Genomic DNA, 15,921 nt, shown 5'->3' on the forward strand with positions numbered 1-15,921 from the left:
ATAAGGAAATCAAGCAAAGATGTAAAATAATTTAGACCTCAATTAGCCAAGTCTAGTTTATGCATTAATGTTGTTCCTTTATCAAAACTAACATTTAAAATTAACACGTATGCAGCACGGACAAGCCTGCAGCAGACAACTGTATTACTTAGTATAGTAAATCTATAGCAAAATTCCTGTAATTAAAAGTGTACATCTACAAGGATTTTTAAAATATGGGTGAACCCTGGGTTAGTAAGCACTTTCTGGTTGGGATGATAAAAAGAGACCTCATGCTTTCTGAAAAATGTCACAGCTGTGACATTTAAACATGGAGCACCTTTTTAAGGGGTTTTGGCAAATGATGGACTTGAAGCTATGTGCTCTCCAATTCCCAAACCACCAATAAATAGCGATTGTTGAAGCTGATTTATGTCACCCCAAACACATGTTGGTGATGTCATTCCACCACGGAGGTATATTTTGGCAATCACAAATAAGTTTGGTTCACATTCTGGGGAAAAAGGTTTTTATTATTATTTTCTTATTTCTTATCTGTTTTAAAAATTTTTTTAATTTATTTTTTTACAATATTCTAAAGCAAATACTGTAAAAAACAAAACAAACCCAACCCAAAAAACCATCACCACTAAATCTAAAAAGACTACTCCAGTCTACATCAGCACGATATACATGATGACCTATTATATAAAGTGAGAGGCAGTGATTTGCTACAAATTTGGAAGCTAGGACCTAAAAATAATGAACAGATGCGCATTAAAGCTGTTGCATGTTCAGCAACTCTTCCTCTGTTTCAGGTCAGATAGCTGAGAATTAACTAGTTGATTAAATTTAAATGAATTTTTCTTCAGGGCCATGAACTCTTCGTGAATTCAAACATGAATTTTCTCCATGGCCATGAATTTAAATGAATTTTCTTCATGGCCATGAATTTGCATTCATCATCATCACCACATACACAGCATCTCATCTGAAAACAGCAGCAAGGTTATTTAAGAAGAAACTAAGACACTTCACAAGAAATGAATGGGAAAAGCTTAAAAAAAACCTTGGAAGAAATGCCTTTTGGTCCACCATCACCTACACTATATCATAATTTTAAGCAACAAGACAGACTTCTAACAATTCTTAACCTAATTTATGGAAGGGGAATTAAATAAGAGACTCTCTGAGGTTTAGTGATCTAGTTCTCAAGAGGAGGAAAAGTCTCCAACCTCATTAATAAAGGTCAAATTTCAGACAGTTTGTAGGGGATCATGAGAACATGAAAGAAGCTAAAAGCGATAGAGAGAAGACCAAGGAAAACAGAGTCGCAGTGAAACCGATACACAGCAGCACTGCTATGAGCACAAAACAAGCCATATCAAATAACTTACAACTCGGTTCAGAAATAACATGCTACGAATCCTGTCAGCAAGCAAGATAAGCCAAATCCCACCGTGTTTTCCCAAAATAATTCACTGTACATTTAACTAAATTTGGATACCAAAGGTCTGATTTACATCTTCCAAATACTTGCTTGAAACAGTGGAAGAACGATGGCCGTGTGTTTATTTTTTTTACTCAGCTTCATCTTTTGATCTTCTCCTTACTGCTGACATCAAATAAACACACATATTGGGATATGGAAGTTGTCTGCATTCCCATTGTCCCAAGTTCTCCTGGGGTTTGGACTCTGTTAGGGTCTAGGTCTTCTTCCCACCTATCACCAAACCACCTAGTCCAACAGCAATTAAATAGGGTTAACTAGCTATAAATAGCCTCCTTGCCAAATACCATCTGCACTGACGAATATTGTATCCACCACCAGTTTGGTTTAGCATATGTTTTGGTCAACACGGTTGTCCTAGGTAGCTGGGGCAATGCTGCTTTGCCCCAGCAAAAGGACTTTGCCAGATGCAGAGATGGCTGCGTGTGTTTCCACAGCAAACAGAGCGGAGAGCAAACCCGGATTTCGTGTGCATGCCATATGTGCATCTATAAGTATTTGTCATCTTCTGCAACCTCCAGCCTTCACATCAAAACCCTGAGCTACCACAAACAGGTGAATGGTAGCTCTGGTCAAGCCAACTTCTGTGAAGGCTATACAAGCTCTCCATGAGTGTTTTTATAGGACAGCTGTGTATGACCACTGAAATAAAAATTTACATTCATGAAGAGCTATACTTTCATATTAATTTTTCTCATCAACTTCAGATGCAGTTCTCCTCCCATATACACTCTGAATTCAGATGGTTTTGAGTCTTATTTTACCTCTGCATAACATGACTGTCATATAAGAAAGCCCTCTGCCAAAAATCCATTTTCTGACAAGCTTCCGAACCTTCACAACCTGTGGGATTATTTCAGAATGTATCTTAAAAGCCAGAGGAGCGTGGCAGCAAGCGTGGGCTGGGATTAAGCCAGAACATTTGCTGCAAGGTGAATTGCATATTGCTCACCCACTGCAAACTCAGGAGTCAGCAACTTTTCATGGTGAGGTGCAAGACTGTATTTTCCTTTCATAAATCAGAGACTCAGTGTGTTTAGGGGACTTTTTGAGGGAGTTGGTAAAAGCCGGCAAGTAGATGTCATCCAAGTGCTGAGACCTTGCCTTGCAGCAAGGACCTATTCCCAGGGTCCAGAGATGCCCCTGCTCCCAGTCCACCTTCCAGTTACTCGTTGGTGTTGCCCAACCTCAAGACCACATATGGGTGGTTAAGAACCACCTATATCCTCATCCAGGGTTTCTCCAAGCACAAGCTGAAAAGGATTTCAAGAGGATTGTGAAGTGGTAGGAAAAAACAAACACATTGGCATCAGCTCAGTTCCTCCATGGAAGAGAAGGATGGTAATTGCTGGTTGGTGTCTCAGCGGCAGCTGCAGAGCCCAGGATGCCCTTGGCCGCTTGCTGGCAGTGAAGGTACTCCTTGAGGGCAAAGGAGCAGCTATTCCCAGCCCTGCCCAGTCCAGACAGGTGCTTCTCCTCCCTCTGTGCTGGAAGGACCCAAGTCAGGGGCTAAAAAAGGGGCAAGGAAGTGACACTGTAGAACAACTTGAGAGAAAATTGGCTAGTCAATGTTTAACAAAGCTGCTTTCTGCAGCTCTGTGCTATGCACATAAACTCTCCTCTTTAACCTCTCTACCCATAAAATGGGCAGGATTCATGCATTTTCATGATTTCTGGGGGACTTGTGAAAATCAATCAACATTCACAGAGGCCTCTGAAGATAAACCTAATCACACTATCTCTAGAAGTATATATTTCTTGGTATTTTGTGCACTACCTTCCGGTTTCAGAAAACCTGGCCTGTGCACAGCCCAGGACTGCCTCGCTGGATCTTGCTGCTGGTACAAGCCTGCACATTCCTGCAGCTCCAGGTCCTGGCATTTGCCAGCACAGGCAGATCTGCTCTTGTGCAAGGGCAATGCCACTCCCAGTGCTTGCTGCCTGACCTGGATTTTATTGCTACATCGTGCGATTTCGGGCAAAAAAAATGGGTCAGAAAACTAGGAATTCGGAATTCATGAGATGATATATGGAGACAGGCAAAGGGAAGGTGGTTACGCTGCACAGGAATCTTGGCTGGAGGAAGAAGAGGGATAATATGCACCAGAGATGCTGGAAAACAGCATGAATTTGGGCTGTTCTGTCTCTTACCTGCTGAGACTTGAGGTTAGGAACCAATGTTTAATGGCCCATAAACACCTACCATTGTGCCCTGCTATTACAGACATGCTGACTAAGCAAGCAATAGTGTTCTAGTCTGATTTTGTATTTAAATACTGCAAACAGATAATATTTTTCAAAATCATTGAAGCATTAAAAAAAATTAACATTTGAGATGCATTTCTTTGTCAAAACTAATCCACCTTTTCTGTTTCACCAAATACACAGTAGGTTTTTCTTTTTCTTGACAGCCCAGATAAACCTTTTGATGACTTGGAAAAAAAATCAGGAAAGAACACAACATTTTTGGTAAAATATTAAACAGAGAGAGAAGAAGCATATGCTGTCAGAAGACACACTGGATGTCACCCACTTTAACAACCTTTCTTGTCAGAAATGCATATTACCAAATTTTATACACATATTTATTTCCAGTCTATAATTACACTCCACAAGCATTTCTATGGAGTTAAATAAAGGACCAGTTACACTGCAAGCCTCTGCAACTTTGGTCGTACGGCATAACTCAAACATAATGTTAGCGCTTAGCAAAACAATCCTCCTTTTGGCAGCTTCGGCTTCAGCTTCAGCCTGGATGTACAACCCCCCCCAAAAAAACAAACGCTGCTGGCCCATGCCCAAGATTTCCAAGCCAAGGGTAGCTGGCGAGCTGCAAGCGTGTGCGTGCATGGATGCATCCGTACACCCATGCTTTTTGGGGTCAGCATCCCCCCACCACAATGAGCGCGGATGAATACACGAGAGGTTTTGGAGAGGATGTCCTGGGTCACGGCATCCAGCCCTTGCTGTTGCAGGAAACGTCATGTCATTCCTTCCATCAGTTCCTTAGGAAAGCGGTTCAGCACTGCACCGGCTTCGCTCTTCCCATTGCGACCTTTTTTTCCCCCTAATCTCACTTTTCTGCTCGTTACAGATGTGCTATCTCAGTACCTACTAACACCACAGATTGTTCACCTTTTCTAATTATTTTTATGGAGCAACTTCATCAAAACACCTCGTGTTAGCAACATTTCCCTTTTTTCCCCTCAATTATGTACAGTTCTACAGTTTTACACACAAGAAGGAAAATTATTTGGCATTGCTCCTGGAGGGGGTGGGGCAACAGGCTTTTGTGGCTACAACAAAACCTCTTCCCCAGCCGCTTTGAGGATATTATTTGAGGTGATTCACCCTTCTCAGCTCAGCAAACACCACTTAAAATAATGATGTCTAAACTATTAACCGAGGAAAAATTAACTTTATGTTAAGCAATGTGCTGTTAGGAGCTTGGGTAATGTTTTATCCCATAGTTACCTATTTTAAAAACACAAGAGTGTAGCCAAAAGAGCTGGTGAGACATTACCTTGGTGCTTTCTTCCATGTCCTTTGAGTTGAGGAGTGCGTGGTTAATTCTGAACACTATCCAGTCGAACAGGGCACTGTACAATGATTTAGCCATAGAGTTTCGCACAGTCACAGCCTGAAAGAGAAAAGAAAACGGTGATTGGAAACGATTCCTGCTCTGCACTGAAACGGGTTTTGCTTCTCAAGCACCCACGTCCAACATTCATATTTCTCCCTAGCTTTTGTCTACTGTTTTAGTTTACACTGTGTATTGACGCCATCGGGAGTTGGTTGCAATCCCAGGGACATGAGATGTGCCCCTTGGCTTGGTTTCCTCCAGTGCATTCAAGCGGATGATGCATGAGATCACACCATAAATCCCATCACTGGTGGTGAAAGGAAAAGAAATAAATATATATATAAAAATAAAAAATGTATTAAAAAAATGTATTTAACTTCACCAAGATCCTTGAAGAATTTATTCAGGAAGAAGAGAAGAGGAGGGTGGATATTGCATAGCAATGATAGCAAGTGATGTGAAAGCACATGCTGGGGCAGGCAGTGCCTGGTACCAGCAGAAGGGTTGCAAAGAGGGAGGCTAAAACCCCTATAGTAAATCTGTGAGCGTTACTGAAAACTTGAAGTTTTCCAGGTACTGCCAATGGGAGCTACAAATCACAGCAGGCAGATTCGTTGCTCCTCCAACAGCTCTCCTATAAAGGGGAATAATACCTTTGAAGTGCCATCCCCACCGTGGTGCTCTCAGCCACAATGCAAAGAGATTTTGCTTGATTGACAGTGATGAAAACCAAGACCCAGGCTGCGCTTCCCAAACATGCGTGCATTAGGACAGGCACCTACATACATAACCATAAAGCAGTAATTCATATTTAAGGGCTATCTCTGTTCTTGCTGCTTGTGATTCTTCCTTGGTTTAAATTATTACCTTGAGTTGTATTGCAGTGCTTTGGTACATACTAATCACCTAAAATCTTACGATACCAGCTGTGACTGTTAAATTTTGGTTCATTTTAGCCAGTGTAGAAAAATAAACAAGGAAACAGAAGGTTCACACAGAACTATTTTAATAAAACCTTGAACTGTAACAAATTGGTGGCTTGGCACACATTGCCTTGAAATCCTTCTCACCAACCCTCCCTTCAAGGTGCATCACCTGAGTGGCCTTATTTCACTGATCCCAAGCAAAAGAATAAAGCTCAGGTAGCATCATTTATCTTCTATTAGCTTGTTCCCACCACTTTTTCCTTGATTTTTTGGTGATAGTATCTTTTCGCATGAACACAAGCTGTTCTGCCAATGTTTTGCTCTTAACGTGCAGTTAATCCAGTACACAGTCTCTCTTTCTCTCCCTCTCGAGTTGGAACAGGAGAAGGCAGTAACATGGTCCATGACTGAGGACACTCACAAGCTCACAGTGTACATAAGCCTCTGTATGCTGCTAACCATTGCTTGGTGGCAATAAAACGGTGTCAGATAAGCCACATTGCAAGGATAATTACAAAATATTGCAACCACTAACAAGGAATTACTTGCTTGCCCAAAAAAAGCATTGCTACAAACCGAAAACAAGCGTACGATGAAAATATATGAGCAACAAGACCGAAAGGATTTGTTGTAGTGCAGACCAAAATAGCGCTTTTAAAGACTGAGTGTGAGCTGTTGAAATGTCTGAGTTATCCAACAAGTGTTGGAAAGTGGCTGGCATTTAGAAATACAAACAGGTCTAGTTTCCAGTAACTGTTTTTTCTTCCCTTTACTGAAGAAAAGGTTTTGGAGAGGTTTTTTTTGCTGGTTTTCTTACAAGCAACATGGGTGGTTTGGTTGGTTGGTTGGTTGGTTTTGCTGTTATTTTTATTTTTTACATTTTTCCAAAATGTGGGGGAATATTTCAGTGATTAATAGAAAATTTCAAGACCAATTCTCTAACCCCATGCTCCATCTCAGCTTATTTGATTAGATAAAGCTGGAAAACAATCAGTGCCACTGTCACACCAGAAAAATCAGTCTCTGGGGAAAGACGAAGGCCAAGACCCAGGAATGTTTCTCGTTGCCATAATGCTTTGTCCTAGCATAAACCAGCCCAATTAACTGCTCCAACACAAAGGCATGCAATTAAAAATGAAAACCATTTCTATTTAAAGCCAACAAAGAACAGCATCGTTTCCTCTATACAGTCATATATGGGTTTATATTGCAATACTTTTCTTTCCCCCTTTTATTAGAGGCTATAGGGGATGTGCTTCACCGCTGAATTTTTCTCTTTTTATCTAAAATAGATGAGGATATCGTTAAGTCTGCACCACTCCAGCACTGCCCAGTTTCCTCCAGGGATGTGCAGGGTGGGATATAAGCCATTGCTCTCTTCTTCCCAAGATGGGCTCAGCTACATGACAAGCTGGGAAGCCCATGAAGAGCTGCTCTCCTTGCTATGCTTGGGACCCAAAAACGTGATCAACAGCCCAGATCTCAAATTCTTCAACAGTTACTTCTAGAAGTGATGGCTGTATCGTAAGAGCTGGTAGGAAACTCCTGGCAAAGCAACCTATAGAGAATATGAGGGAGAGCGCGGAGTGCACATCCACATGGATCTCATTTGCAAAGTTGTTGGCTCCTTATAGGCCAATTTCTTCTCTCCATTGTACTAACAAATCCGGATAATTCCTTGACAGACGCACTGTCGTAGCAGACTTGCAGCGGCGTAAACAGTACTTCACCCTGCATGCTCCCCCAGACGATGAAATGCAGTGGGGCCGAAACTGCAATGCTCACTTTGCCTCATGGTACACACAGTCTCCACCTGGCAGGATTTCCACCACACACACAGCAAAGAAATCTGGTTTCGGACACCCAAGTTGCTCCAGTGTTGCTGGGTGCTAGGGGGTCCCACCAAAATGGGCTCTCCAAGCTCACCTCCCTGCGCTGTGATGGACCTGCTCGTGGGGAGCGATGTCCACCAGCGTTGGGAATGAAGTCTGTGGTACCCCATATCTGCGGTAGCCAAGGTCTGTGGGGCCCAAACCAGCAGCACCTTTCTAAAATGAGACATTTTTAATTGGCTTGAAGAGTTGAAGACAGCACTTTGCCTTCATGCAACATCCATTTATAAAATACCAGCAGAGACAATCTACTTTATATGACTCAAGTTTGTTTGGTTTGGTTTGGTTTGTTTTTTTTCCATTTCAATGACGTATTTATTCTTTAAAATAGATCCTGGATGACATTACATTATAGATAAAGCTCCTCACTATCCTAAATAGATATCAAACTACCTAATCTGAGGACCATCAAGGAATATTATTTCTTTTCAAATTAAGGAGCTGCTGCAATTTCAAGAGTATGATTTCACATTTGATGAGGGGATTGAGTGCACCCTCAGTAAGTTTGCAGATGACACCAAGTTGGGTGGAAGTGTCGATCTGCTGGAGGGTAGGAAGGCCCTACAGAGGGACCTGGACAGGCTGGATCGTTGGGCCAGGGCCAACTGCATGACGTTCAACAAGGCTAAGTGCCGGGTCCTGCACTTGGGTCACAACAACCCCATGCAACGCTACAGGCTGGGGGAGGAGTGGCTGGAGAGCTGCCTGGCGGAAAAGGACCTGGGGGTGTTGGTTGACAGCCACCTGAACATGAGCCAGCAGTGTGCTCAGGTGGCCAAGAGGGCCAATGGCATCCTGGCTTGTATCAAGAATAGTGTGGCCAGCAGGACCAGGGAGGTGATAGTGCCCCTGTACCCAGCACTGGTGAGGCTGCACCTTCCATACTGTGTTCAGTTTGGGGCCCCTCACTACAAGAAGGACATCGAGGTGCTGGAGCATGTCCAGAGAAGGGCAACGAAGTTGGTGAAGGGTCTAGAGCACGAGTCTTATGAGGAGTGGCTGAGGGAACTGGGGTTGTTTATTCTGGAGAAGAGGAGGCTGAGGGGAGACCTTATTGCTCTCTATAACTATCTGAAAGGAGGGTGTAGCGAGGTGGGCATAGGTCTCTTCTCCCTAGTAACAAGTGATAGGACAAGAGGAAACAGCCTCAAGCTGTTCAAGGGGAAGTTTAGGTTGGATATTAGGAAAAACTTCTTCACCAAAAGGGTAGTCAGGCATTGGAACAGGCTGCCCAGGGAAGTGGTTGAGTCTCCATCCCTGGAAGTATTTAAAAGACGGGTAGATGTGGTGCTTGAGGACATGGTTTAGTGGTGAACTTGGCAGTGATAGGTTAACGGTTGGACTCAATGATCTTAAGGGTCTTTTCCAACCTTAATGATTCTATGATTCTATGATTTCCCCCCAAACTGTTGGAATAGTCCACTTTGAAAAGAAGTTTTCCACTTTTATTTTTAATTTCAGACATTCATCTTGCATTGTCATATGCCACCATATAGATGGTTTAAAATACCACTAGTCCATAAAATCCTTGAAAGAAAAAAAAAAAAAAAAAGAAGAAAACCTGTACAGCAGTTTGTCCCTTTCGATATGTCTTGCTCTTATTTTCTCTGTTCAACAGGGTAAAGCCGCTGAGGAGTGGCAGGGTAAAGGATGCTCAGCCTGCCCAACCATCCCTGCTGTTCACATCACGACCTGGTGTGCAATAATCAGGATATTCTTCTTGTAATTACAGGCTTGTTATTCAAGAAAGGATTGTATTATGTGCTTACATTCACTTCTATGCAGCAGAGCATTTAAAGTAAGCGCTCAAACATTCATTCCTGTATTTATTGGGGTATTTATTAATTCCTCTATTTATTATCCTACATATATTAAATGTGAATATTCTCCAAAATATATAGCACATATTACATATGGCTTGTCTTCAGGTAGTCACCTACAGCTTCTTGTCTCTTCTGCAAGCCTTACGTGACATTTAGGCAGATCTGGAACACCATGGCACTCATCAAACCATTTTTATTTCACTCACAAAGCAAAATAAAAATAGCTCCTGCAATGCCAAAACAAATCTCTCAGGGATCAAAGCAAACGCAACATCTTGCACACATGCAAAAATATTGCTGATTTGAAAACAAGATATATCAAATGCACTTTAACTCAGCAATTCAGGAAATAAGCTGAAGACAAGGTTTTAATCAATAGGTTTCCTGCTTATCAGGCTAGCAAGGATATATATTTTATTTATTGTATACTAGAAATGCCACTTGTTGGGGTTGCCTAACTTTTGCTAAGATCCTGATATAAGATATTTGGGGTTCTTCATAAGATTGCATTGCCAAATTAGTTGGCCTGAAAGTTTTCATGATGGGCATCAGATTCAGGCTACCTTAAAAACAGATATACTTTTGGAAATATCTTCTGCCAAAAGGAACAAGGGGAAGACAGACTTAAGAATTAAAATCTCTCTTTGAAGTGTTTTGGAGCAAGGACTTACAGTTTCGGCAGCGACAGCCTGTGTTTTAGAGACAGTAAAAGATATAATCTAAGAAAACCAAACTTGCTCAAATTAAAAGCCTCTGTAAAACACATTTGTACAAGTTCAGTAGATTCCTAATTCTTAAGATTACAAACTCTCTAAAGACATACGAGCACATCTTCCATCTGCTGCCATCCCCACAGCATCACCACCGCTCCCTACCCCAGGGTCAGGATTTCTTACTCCTGCTATTCTGCACTCAGCTGAGATTTGAAACTCTGAGTAAAGGTCTTTTTCTGCTGGCATTATTCAAAATATTTGCTGGTACCCAGATAATCCAGGGAAAGCAAAAGGGTTAGAACCCCCCCAAAACTTATAAATGGAAAAAGCAGGGAATCAGGTAAAAAAAACAGAGGCATTAACACTCTAATTTGTATGCCTGCTTTAAAAAAAAAAAAAGAAGATTAAAATTTTCTTCCCTTCTCCTAAAAAATAGTTCTGTTGGTTGCAATCAAATTCCAAAACCCAATATTTTTAAAAATTATCTATGAAACTTTAATTTTACAGGATTACTTTGCTATAACAATGCAGTCTTTGCATTACACAGTCCCATAGTACCTTCTCCCACAGAAGCAATGACTCACAAAGAGTAAAAACCATAAAAAAGCTCTGTGTGATGATGTAAAAGGGCGGTATTTTAATATACCTTTTTTTTTTTTTTTTTTGCACTGCTTCTGTTGGCTGATGTTAAAGCCTGCGCAGGGGGCTGGATGGCCAAAGGCAGTATAGCTCTCAGGGGGAAAAAAAAAAAATCGTATTTTTAATAAATGCCAGAATGATGGCTTCTTTCACCTTGCTACATATTCAGAGACCACAACAGCTTGTACATAGAAAACCAAGATCCTTTTCACTTCCTAAAACCCTGGTTAAACCAGCAACATTTTACTCATCCTGCCACAACTTGTTTTTAAAAAAAAAAAAAAATCTAAGGAGGCACTTTCATGCTATAAGCTGCCAGTTGAATTTTATGGCTTTAAATATTGAAAAAAAAGGACAGTCACAAATGTAGTGCTTCACAAGCAGATGGGCCCCTTTGCTGTAAAGCTCAGGCACCAGACCTACCGACTCTGAAAAACTCATTAGAAAAAACTCTTCTTACTTCCAATTTCTTTTCAAACCTCAGGTCTTTCCCCTGCATGTCTCTCTGGACCTTCTTGGAGATGCAGGGCTGCCAGAAATAGTAAAACTCAGGCTTGTATTTGTGCAAAGTCCGCGTTGGCATTGCAATGTCACACATCTCCTAGACTCTGGACTTGGTCCTGGAGCCAAAACCAGGGGAAATCTCCAGCTCTTTGACTCCAATATGATATTAAGGAAGGCACAGGCTGTTGTTGTAGGGGCAACATCAGCATTTAAGATATACCTATCTACCAGCCTGTAATCTAATGGGGAACGTCCTCTCCCAAAAAAACATCTTGAATTGAGCACAGGCTGCCATCAAGGTTGTCCGTCACAACCTATAGGGCTCAGTCCACTTTTTATTTACACAGCTGGATGGGTTTGGTGCTCAGTGAAGGCTTAATTTAAGGTACCCTTACCAAACACAGCTCTTGATTTCATCTCCTTGACACAGCCCAGCAGAGAAGAGATGCCAAGCTCTGCCCTGCTTTTGGACATCGTCTCCTTGTAAAACCAACAGATGACTTTGCAAGGTGAAGAGATGCCCTTGTACCACTGGACAGAGCTCTTGGTCTTCATTCTGCTGACTCTAGCTTCTCCCCCTCCAGTGCTGCTGCAAGACCCTGAAGGCCACGGTGGTGACCTGCCTTCCTGGCAGATGTCCAGTTAACCTTTTACAGATATTTTCACATGATCTGCTGGGATAAGAAGTTCCCCGGCATGCAGCCCATGATCCTTATTGGATTCGGTGTTTATATTGTTGACTAACCTAATATATGAGCAAGAGTGAGCAGTACTTCAATTCTAACAACAAGAACTCAAATATTTATAAGTTTTTCAGACACAGAGGAATAAATAAAACCTGGAGAACAGAGAATGGGTGGAAACAAATACTGAAGGGCTTTGATAAGGCAAAGAGCACTGGTTTATCATGCATAATTGCAGCAACATCACAGTGATTGCACATCCCAGGTAGCAGAAGGCAAACAGATCCTGCTGAAGAAAAAGCCATCAAGACTGCTGGAAGGTATGTGGTTTTAATCAAACACTTCCACAGCCAAGATGAGCATTTTCTGGAGTGCAGGCCCCACTATCTCCAGCGAGATCCAGAGTGATATTGAAACACAAAAGCCAGACCCTCTCCCCAATTACTCCATCCAAACCAAACCCACCATAGACTGTATCTGGAACAGCAACCAGCCTCTGACATTCAACTTTAAACATTTTTGACCCAAACAAAAACATAGCATAAAAGACTCTTGTAACCAGCATAAACACTTCCATTAACATTTTGTTTAAAAAAAGCCTGTGTAAAATAAATAACCATTTCTGTGCAGTGCATCACTCAACATGGAGACTCAGAAAATTAGAATAAGCCAGAAGCAAAGCAAAGCAAAGCTCATCCCTTTTTTTGTCACTTAGGAAGAGCATTATATTGATGCACTGATCAATTCTGGGTGAGAAATCACTCCCAAGTGGTATTTAAAAGCCAGCTACAGACCTCTAAGGACTTTAAATATCTTAGCTCATTGAGAGGTCTGCCCGTCTTCCCTCACCGCTAATGCAAAGGAAGAGATAGACTGATCCTGGACAAACAGAACAGAAAGGCCGGATGATAGATTTTTGGGTACCGGCAGCTCTTATGACCAGTTCATCAAAAAAGCAATTAATATTACATTTTAACAGCCACTGAGTTTGCTCAGGAGTGATGCTGAGCATCACTCCATCACTACTACCTCCCGACCGTAGGAAGCACCACATGCTCCTCTACAGAAAAGCAAGGCAGAAAAACCCGAAGACCATTTTGCACTGAAAAAATGCCCTTTAATGCATGCACGTTGGAGAGCAGCAATCTATTTGGGGTCACTATTGTAAAAAATGCATCTATGAAGGGTGCACATGCCCAGAGCTGGGTTTTTGGACCCCAGGTCCTAAGTACAGACTCAGTTAATGAAAAGTGGACTTAAAAAGTAGAACTGGAGAGTAAAAGCATAAGCACCAAACTGAATTAAAGCCCTAATGAGGATTAAAACCCTGTAGAGTTTATTGACCATAACAGCATGCAACCCTTATCCTATTTCTTTAGCATTATGCAAATCTATGAAACATCTGTAAAGACACACTGAACAGTTCAGTTGGTCAACATGGTGTTATTACACCTTCAACAATTTTCGGTCAACATAATGCTGTTAAATCCCAATTTTTCATCAGGGGACAATACAGACATGGGAGCAAGGTCAGTCCACCCACTCCAGATTTTCTAAAAGCTATGAGTACTTGAAACAGGATGTTTAAATACCGTTTCTCAGGCACAACTCTGGAAAAATCATTGGATCTAGAAGAAAAGACTCGTTAGAAGACAACGACTTGTTACCTTGTTGTTAGCCTAGAAGACTTGTTGCCTTGTTGGTCATGGTGCTTTCTTTCTCCAGTTTTTCAGCATTTCCCCTAGAGACCATGTGTGTGTATCTCATGATGGACATTATCAACGTTATTTGCTCCCACTGGACAAATTCATTGCCAGTGCCTGTGTTCCCTACAAATGCAAAACTCCTACCCATCCCAAAAAATCTGGCTTTACAAGCAACTCTCCTTGTAAATTTCCCAATAAGAACTTGCAATAGTCTCAAAAAATTTATTTGTTAAAATAGGAATGATCTTGATACAGTTGTAGAAACTACCTATGGATTTTTCCTCTCCTAGTGACCCAACAGCTCTTCCATAACATATACACGAACACACGTGTGCGGGTATTTCCTGCCCTCTAGGAAGAGAACAAGCAATGCGCGCTCTCCTTTCAGACCCGTATCATCAAATACTTACAAAAAAACAATTAGAATAATTCCAGGATGGCAAGAAATGTTTCTTTCTGTGTGAAGTTTGCAACAGTTTATGTTTTAACACAAAGATAGGAGTTAAGTTCTTTAAGTAAAGCCAGGCACCACAAAACACTTCATGTTTTCTGCTTGTGTATAATATTATGAAACGGAGATTCCTCTTCTCTTCAGGAAATAAGATATGAACACAGGAAGAAAGGAAATATCCCGTTCTCCCTTAGGGCCTTTGATAGACTTCCTATAATTTCTATACAAGGATGAAAGGTGCTTCCAATGAAATATTCAGGGGGAAAAAAAATTAAAAAGCAGCACTAGGATTCTTCCTATTCAGGAAATCCCTCCAAAAATCAAACCTATATACTGATTTTTAGTGGTCCTACAGGAGCTTTGTTTTTTTATTTTTCTTTTAATAGGTGGAATAAATTTTCAGTGCATTACCCAATGAATCAATTGGCATTTCTGCTCACAGGAATTTGGCACTAAATCCTGGGAACCTTCTAATACCCTACCAAAAAAAAAAAAAAAAGTGAGCTATTATCATACACAGGATTTTATTTTTGTTATCATTTGTTGTCTGTTTTAAAATCCTTATCAGCCATTCCCATTTTTCCCCCACTTATTCTCTAAGGTGAAATTTGTCATCATAATTACATTTGTACTTACTGTAACACAAATGTATTATTCCAAGATGACTCAGAGGAAAAAGCACATTTTAATACCTACTGAATTTTGCCCATGGTATTTACTTAATATTTTCTGATGATGCCTCCCTCCTTCAGTCACTTCTGTGGGTTTGAGTGATATACATAATTTTCAAACAGGGGAAAAAAAAACAGGAAAAAAGTTTATTTGTTTTCTTATTTGACTCAAAGTATCTATTCAACAATAATTATGCTGTATGCATGAGAAAACGATGAAAAAAATCAGTTTCTATTCTAAAAAAATCCACATTTATCTCTATTAAAAGAAAAAATTAGCAATGTTTAGCCAATGTGAAGAGCTATACCACTGCTAGGGATATGACTTATCTGAGATTAGAACAAGGAAAACCAGGAGCAATTCAAGCTCTCCTAATACACTTGATTTGTATCTCATAAAGGGGTCTAATAAACAGGAACAGAAGCCAATCCTCTGTTCTCAATAAGTCTTGGACATGCAGTCAATCAAAAACAGTGCACACAGGCATCTAGGTGATGATGATCTCTGCAGCAATCATGAATTACATGATTAAATAAAACAGACTCAAAAATAATTTTATTTGAATAAGGCTTAGGGGTGCCAGGTACTAATAAGAGCATTAGTGTTGGAGGAGTAGCTACTGCATGTACTAAAATGATATTAAAATCCAATTTTTATCTCTGACGCTGTTACTGCTCCATGGGGGCTGGGAAAAAAAAAAAAAAACCAAAAACAAACCACATACGTAAGGTGGCTTCAGCCTGGGCTTGTATTTGTATGGAGAGGAGAACAACTGCTGAGGGATGGTTTTTTGGGTCTGTCACTCCTGTTCTAAGATGGAGTAACACCTAAGGAAGGGAG

The 15,921-nt window shown here is 41.0% G+C and overlaps 1 protein-coding gene across 8 annotated transcripts in view; it reads right to left on the minus strand.

Moving 5' to 3' along the window:
• The window catches only part of MYO9A (myosin IXA), a 186,014-nt gene that overhangs the window by 68,836 nt on the left and 101,257 nt on the right, over window positions 1-15,921 (minus strand). For all 8 annotated transcript variants that reach the window (XM_087743837.1, XM_087743839.1, XM_087743835.1 and 5 more), the window contains exon 10: window positions 5,013-5,129. In XM_087743837.1, the coding sequence (XP_087599963.1) occupies window positions 5,013-5,129 (117 nt within the window). The remainder of the gene's footprint in view (window positions 1-5,012; window positions 5,130-15,921) is intronic.

This window comes from Nipponia nippon, unplaced genomic scaffold (assembly GCF_047370975.1).
Source record: "Nipponia nippon isolate SJK-2023a ecotype South Korea unplaced genomic scaffold, ASM4737097v1 scaffold_9, whole genome shotgun sequence".
Classification (NCBI taxonomy): Eukaryota; Metazoa; Chordata; class Aves; order Pelecaniformes; family Threskiornithidae; genus Nipponia; species Nipponia nippon.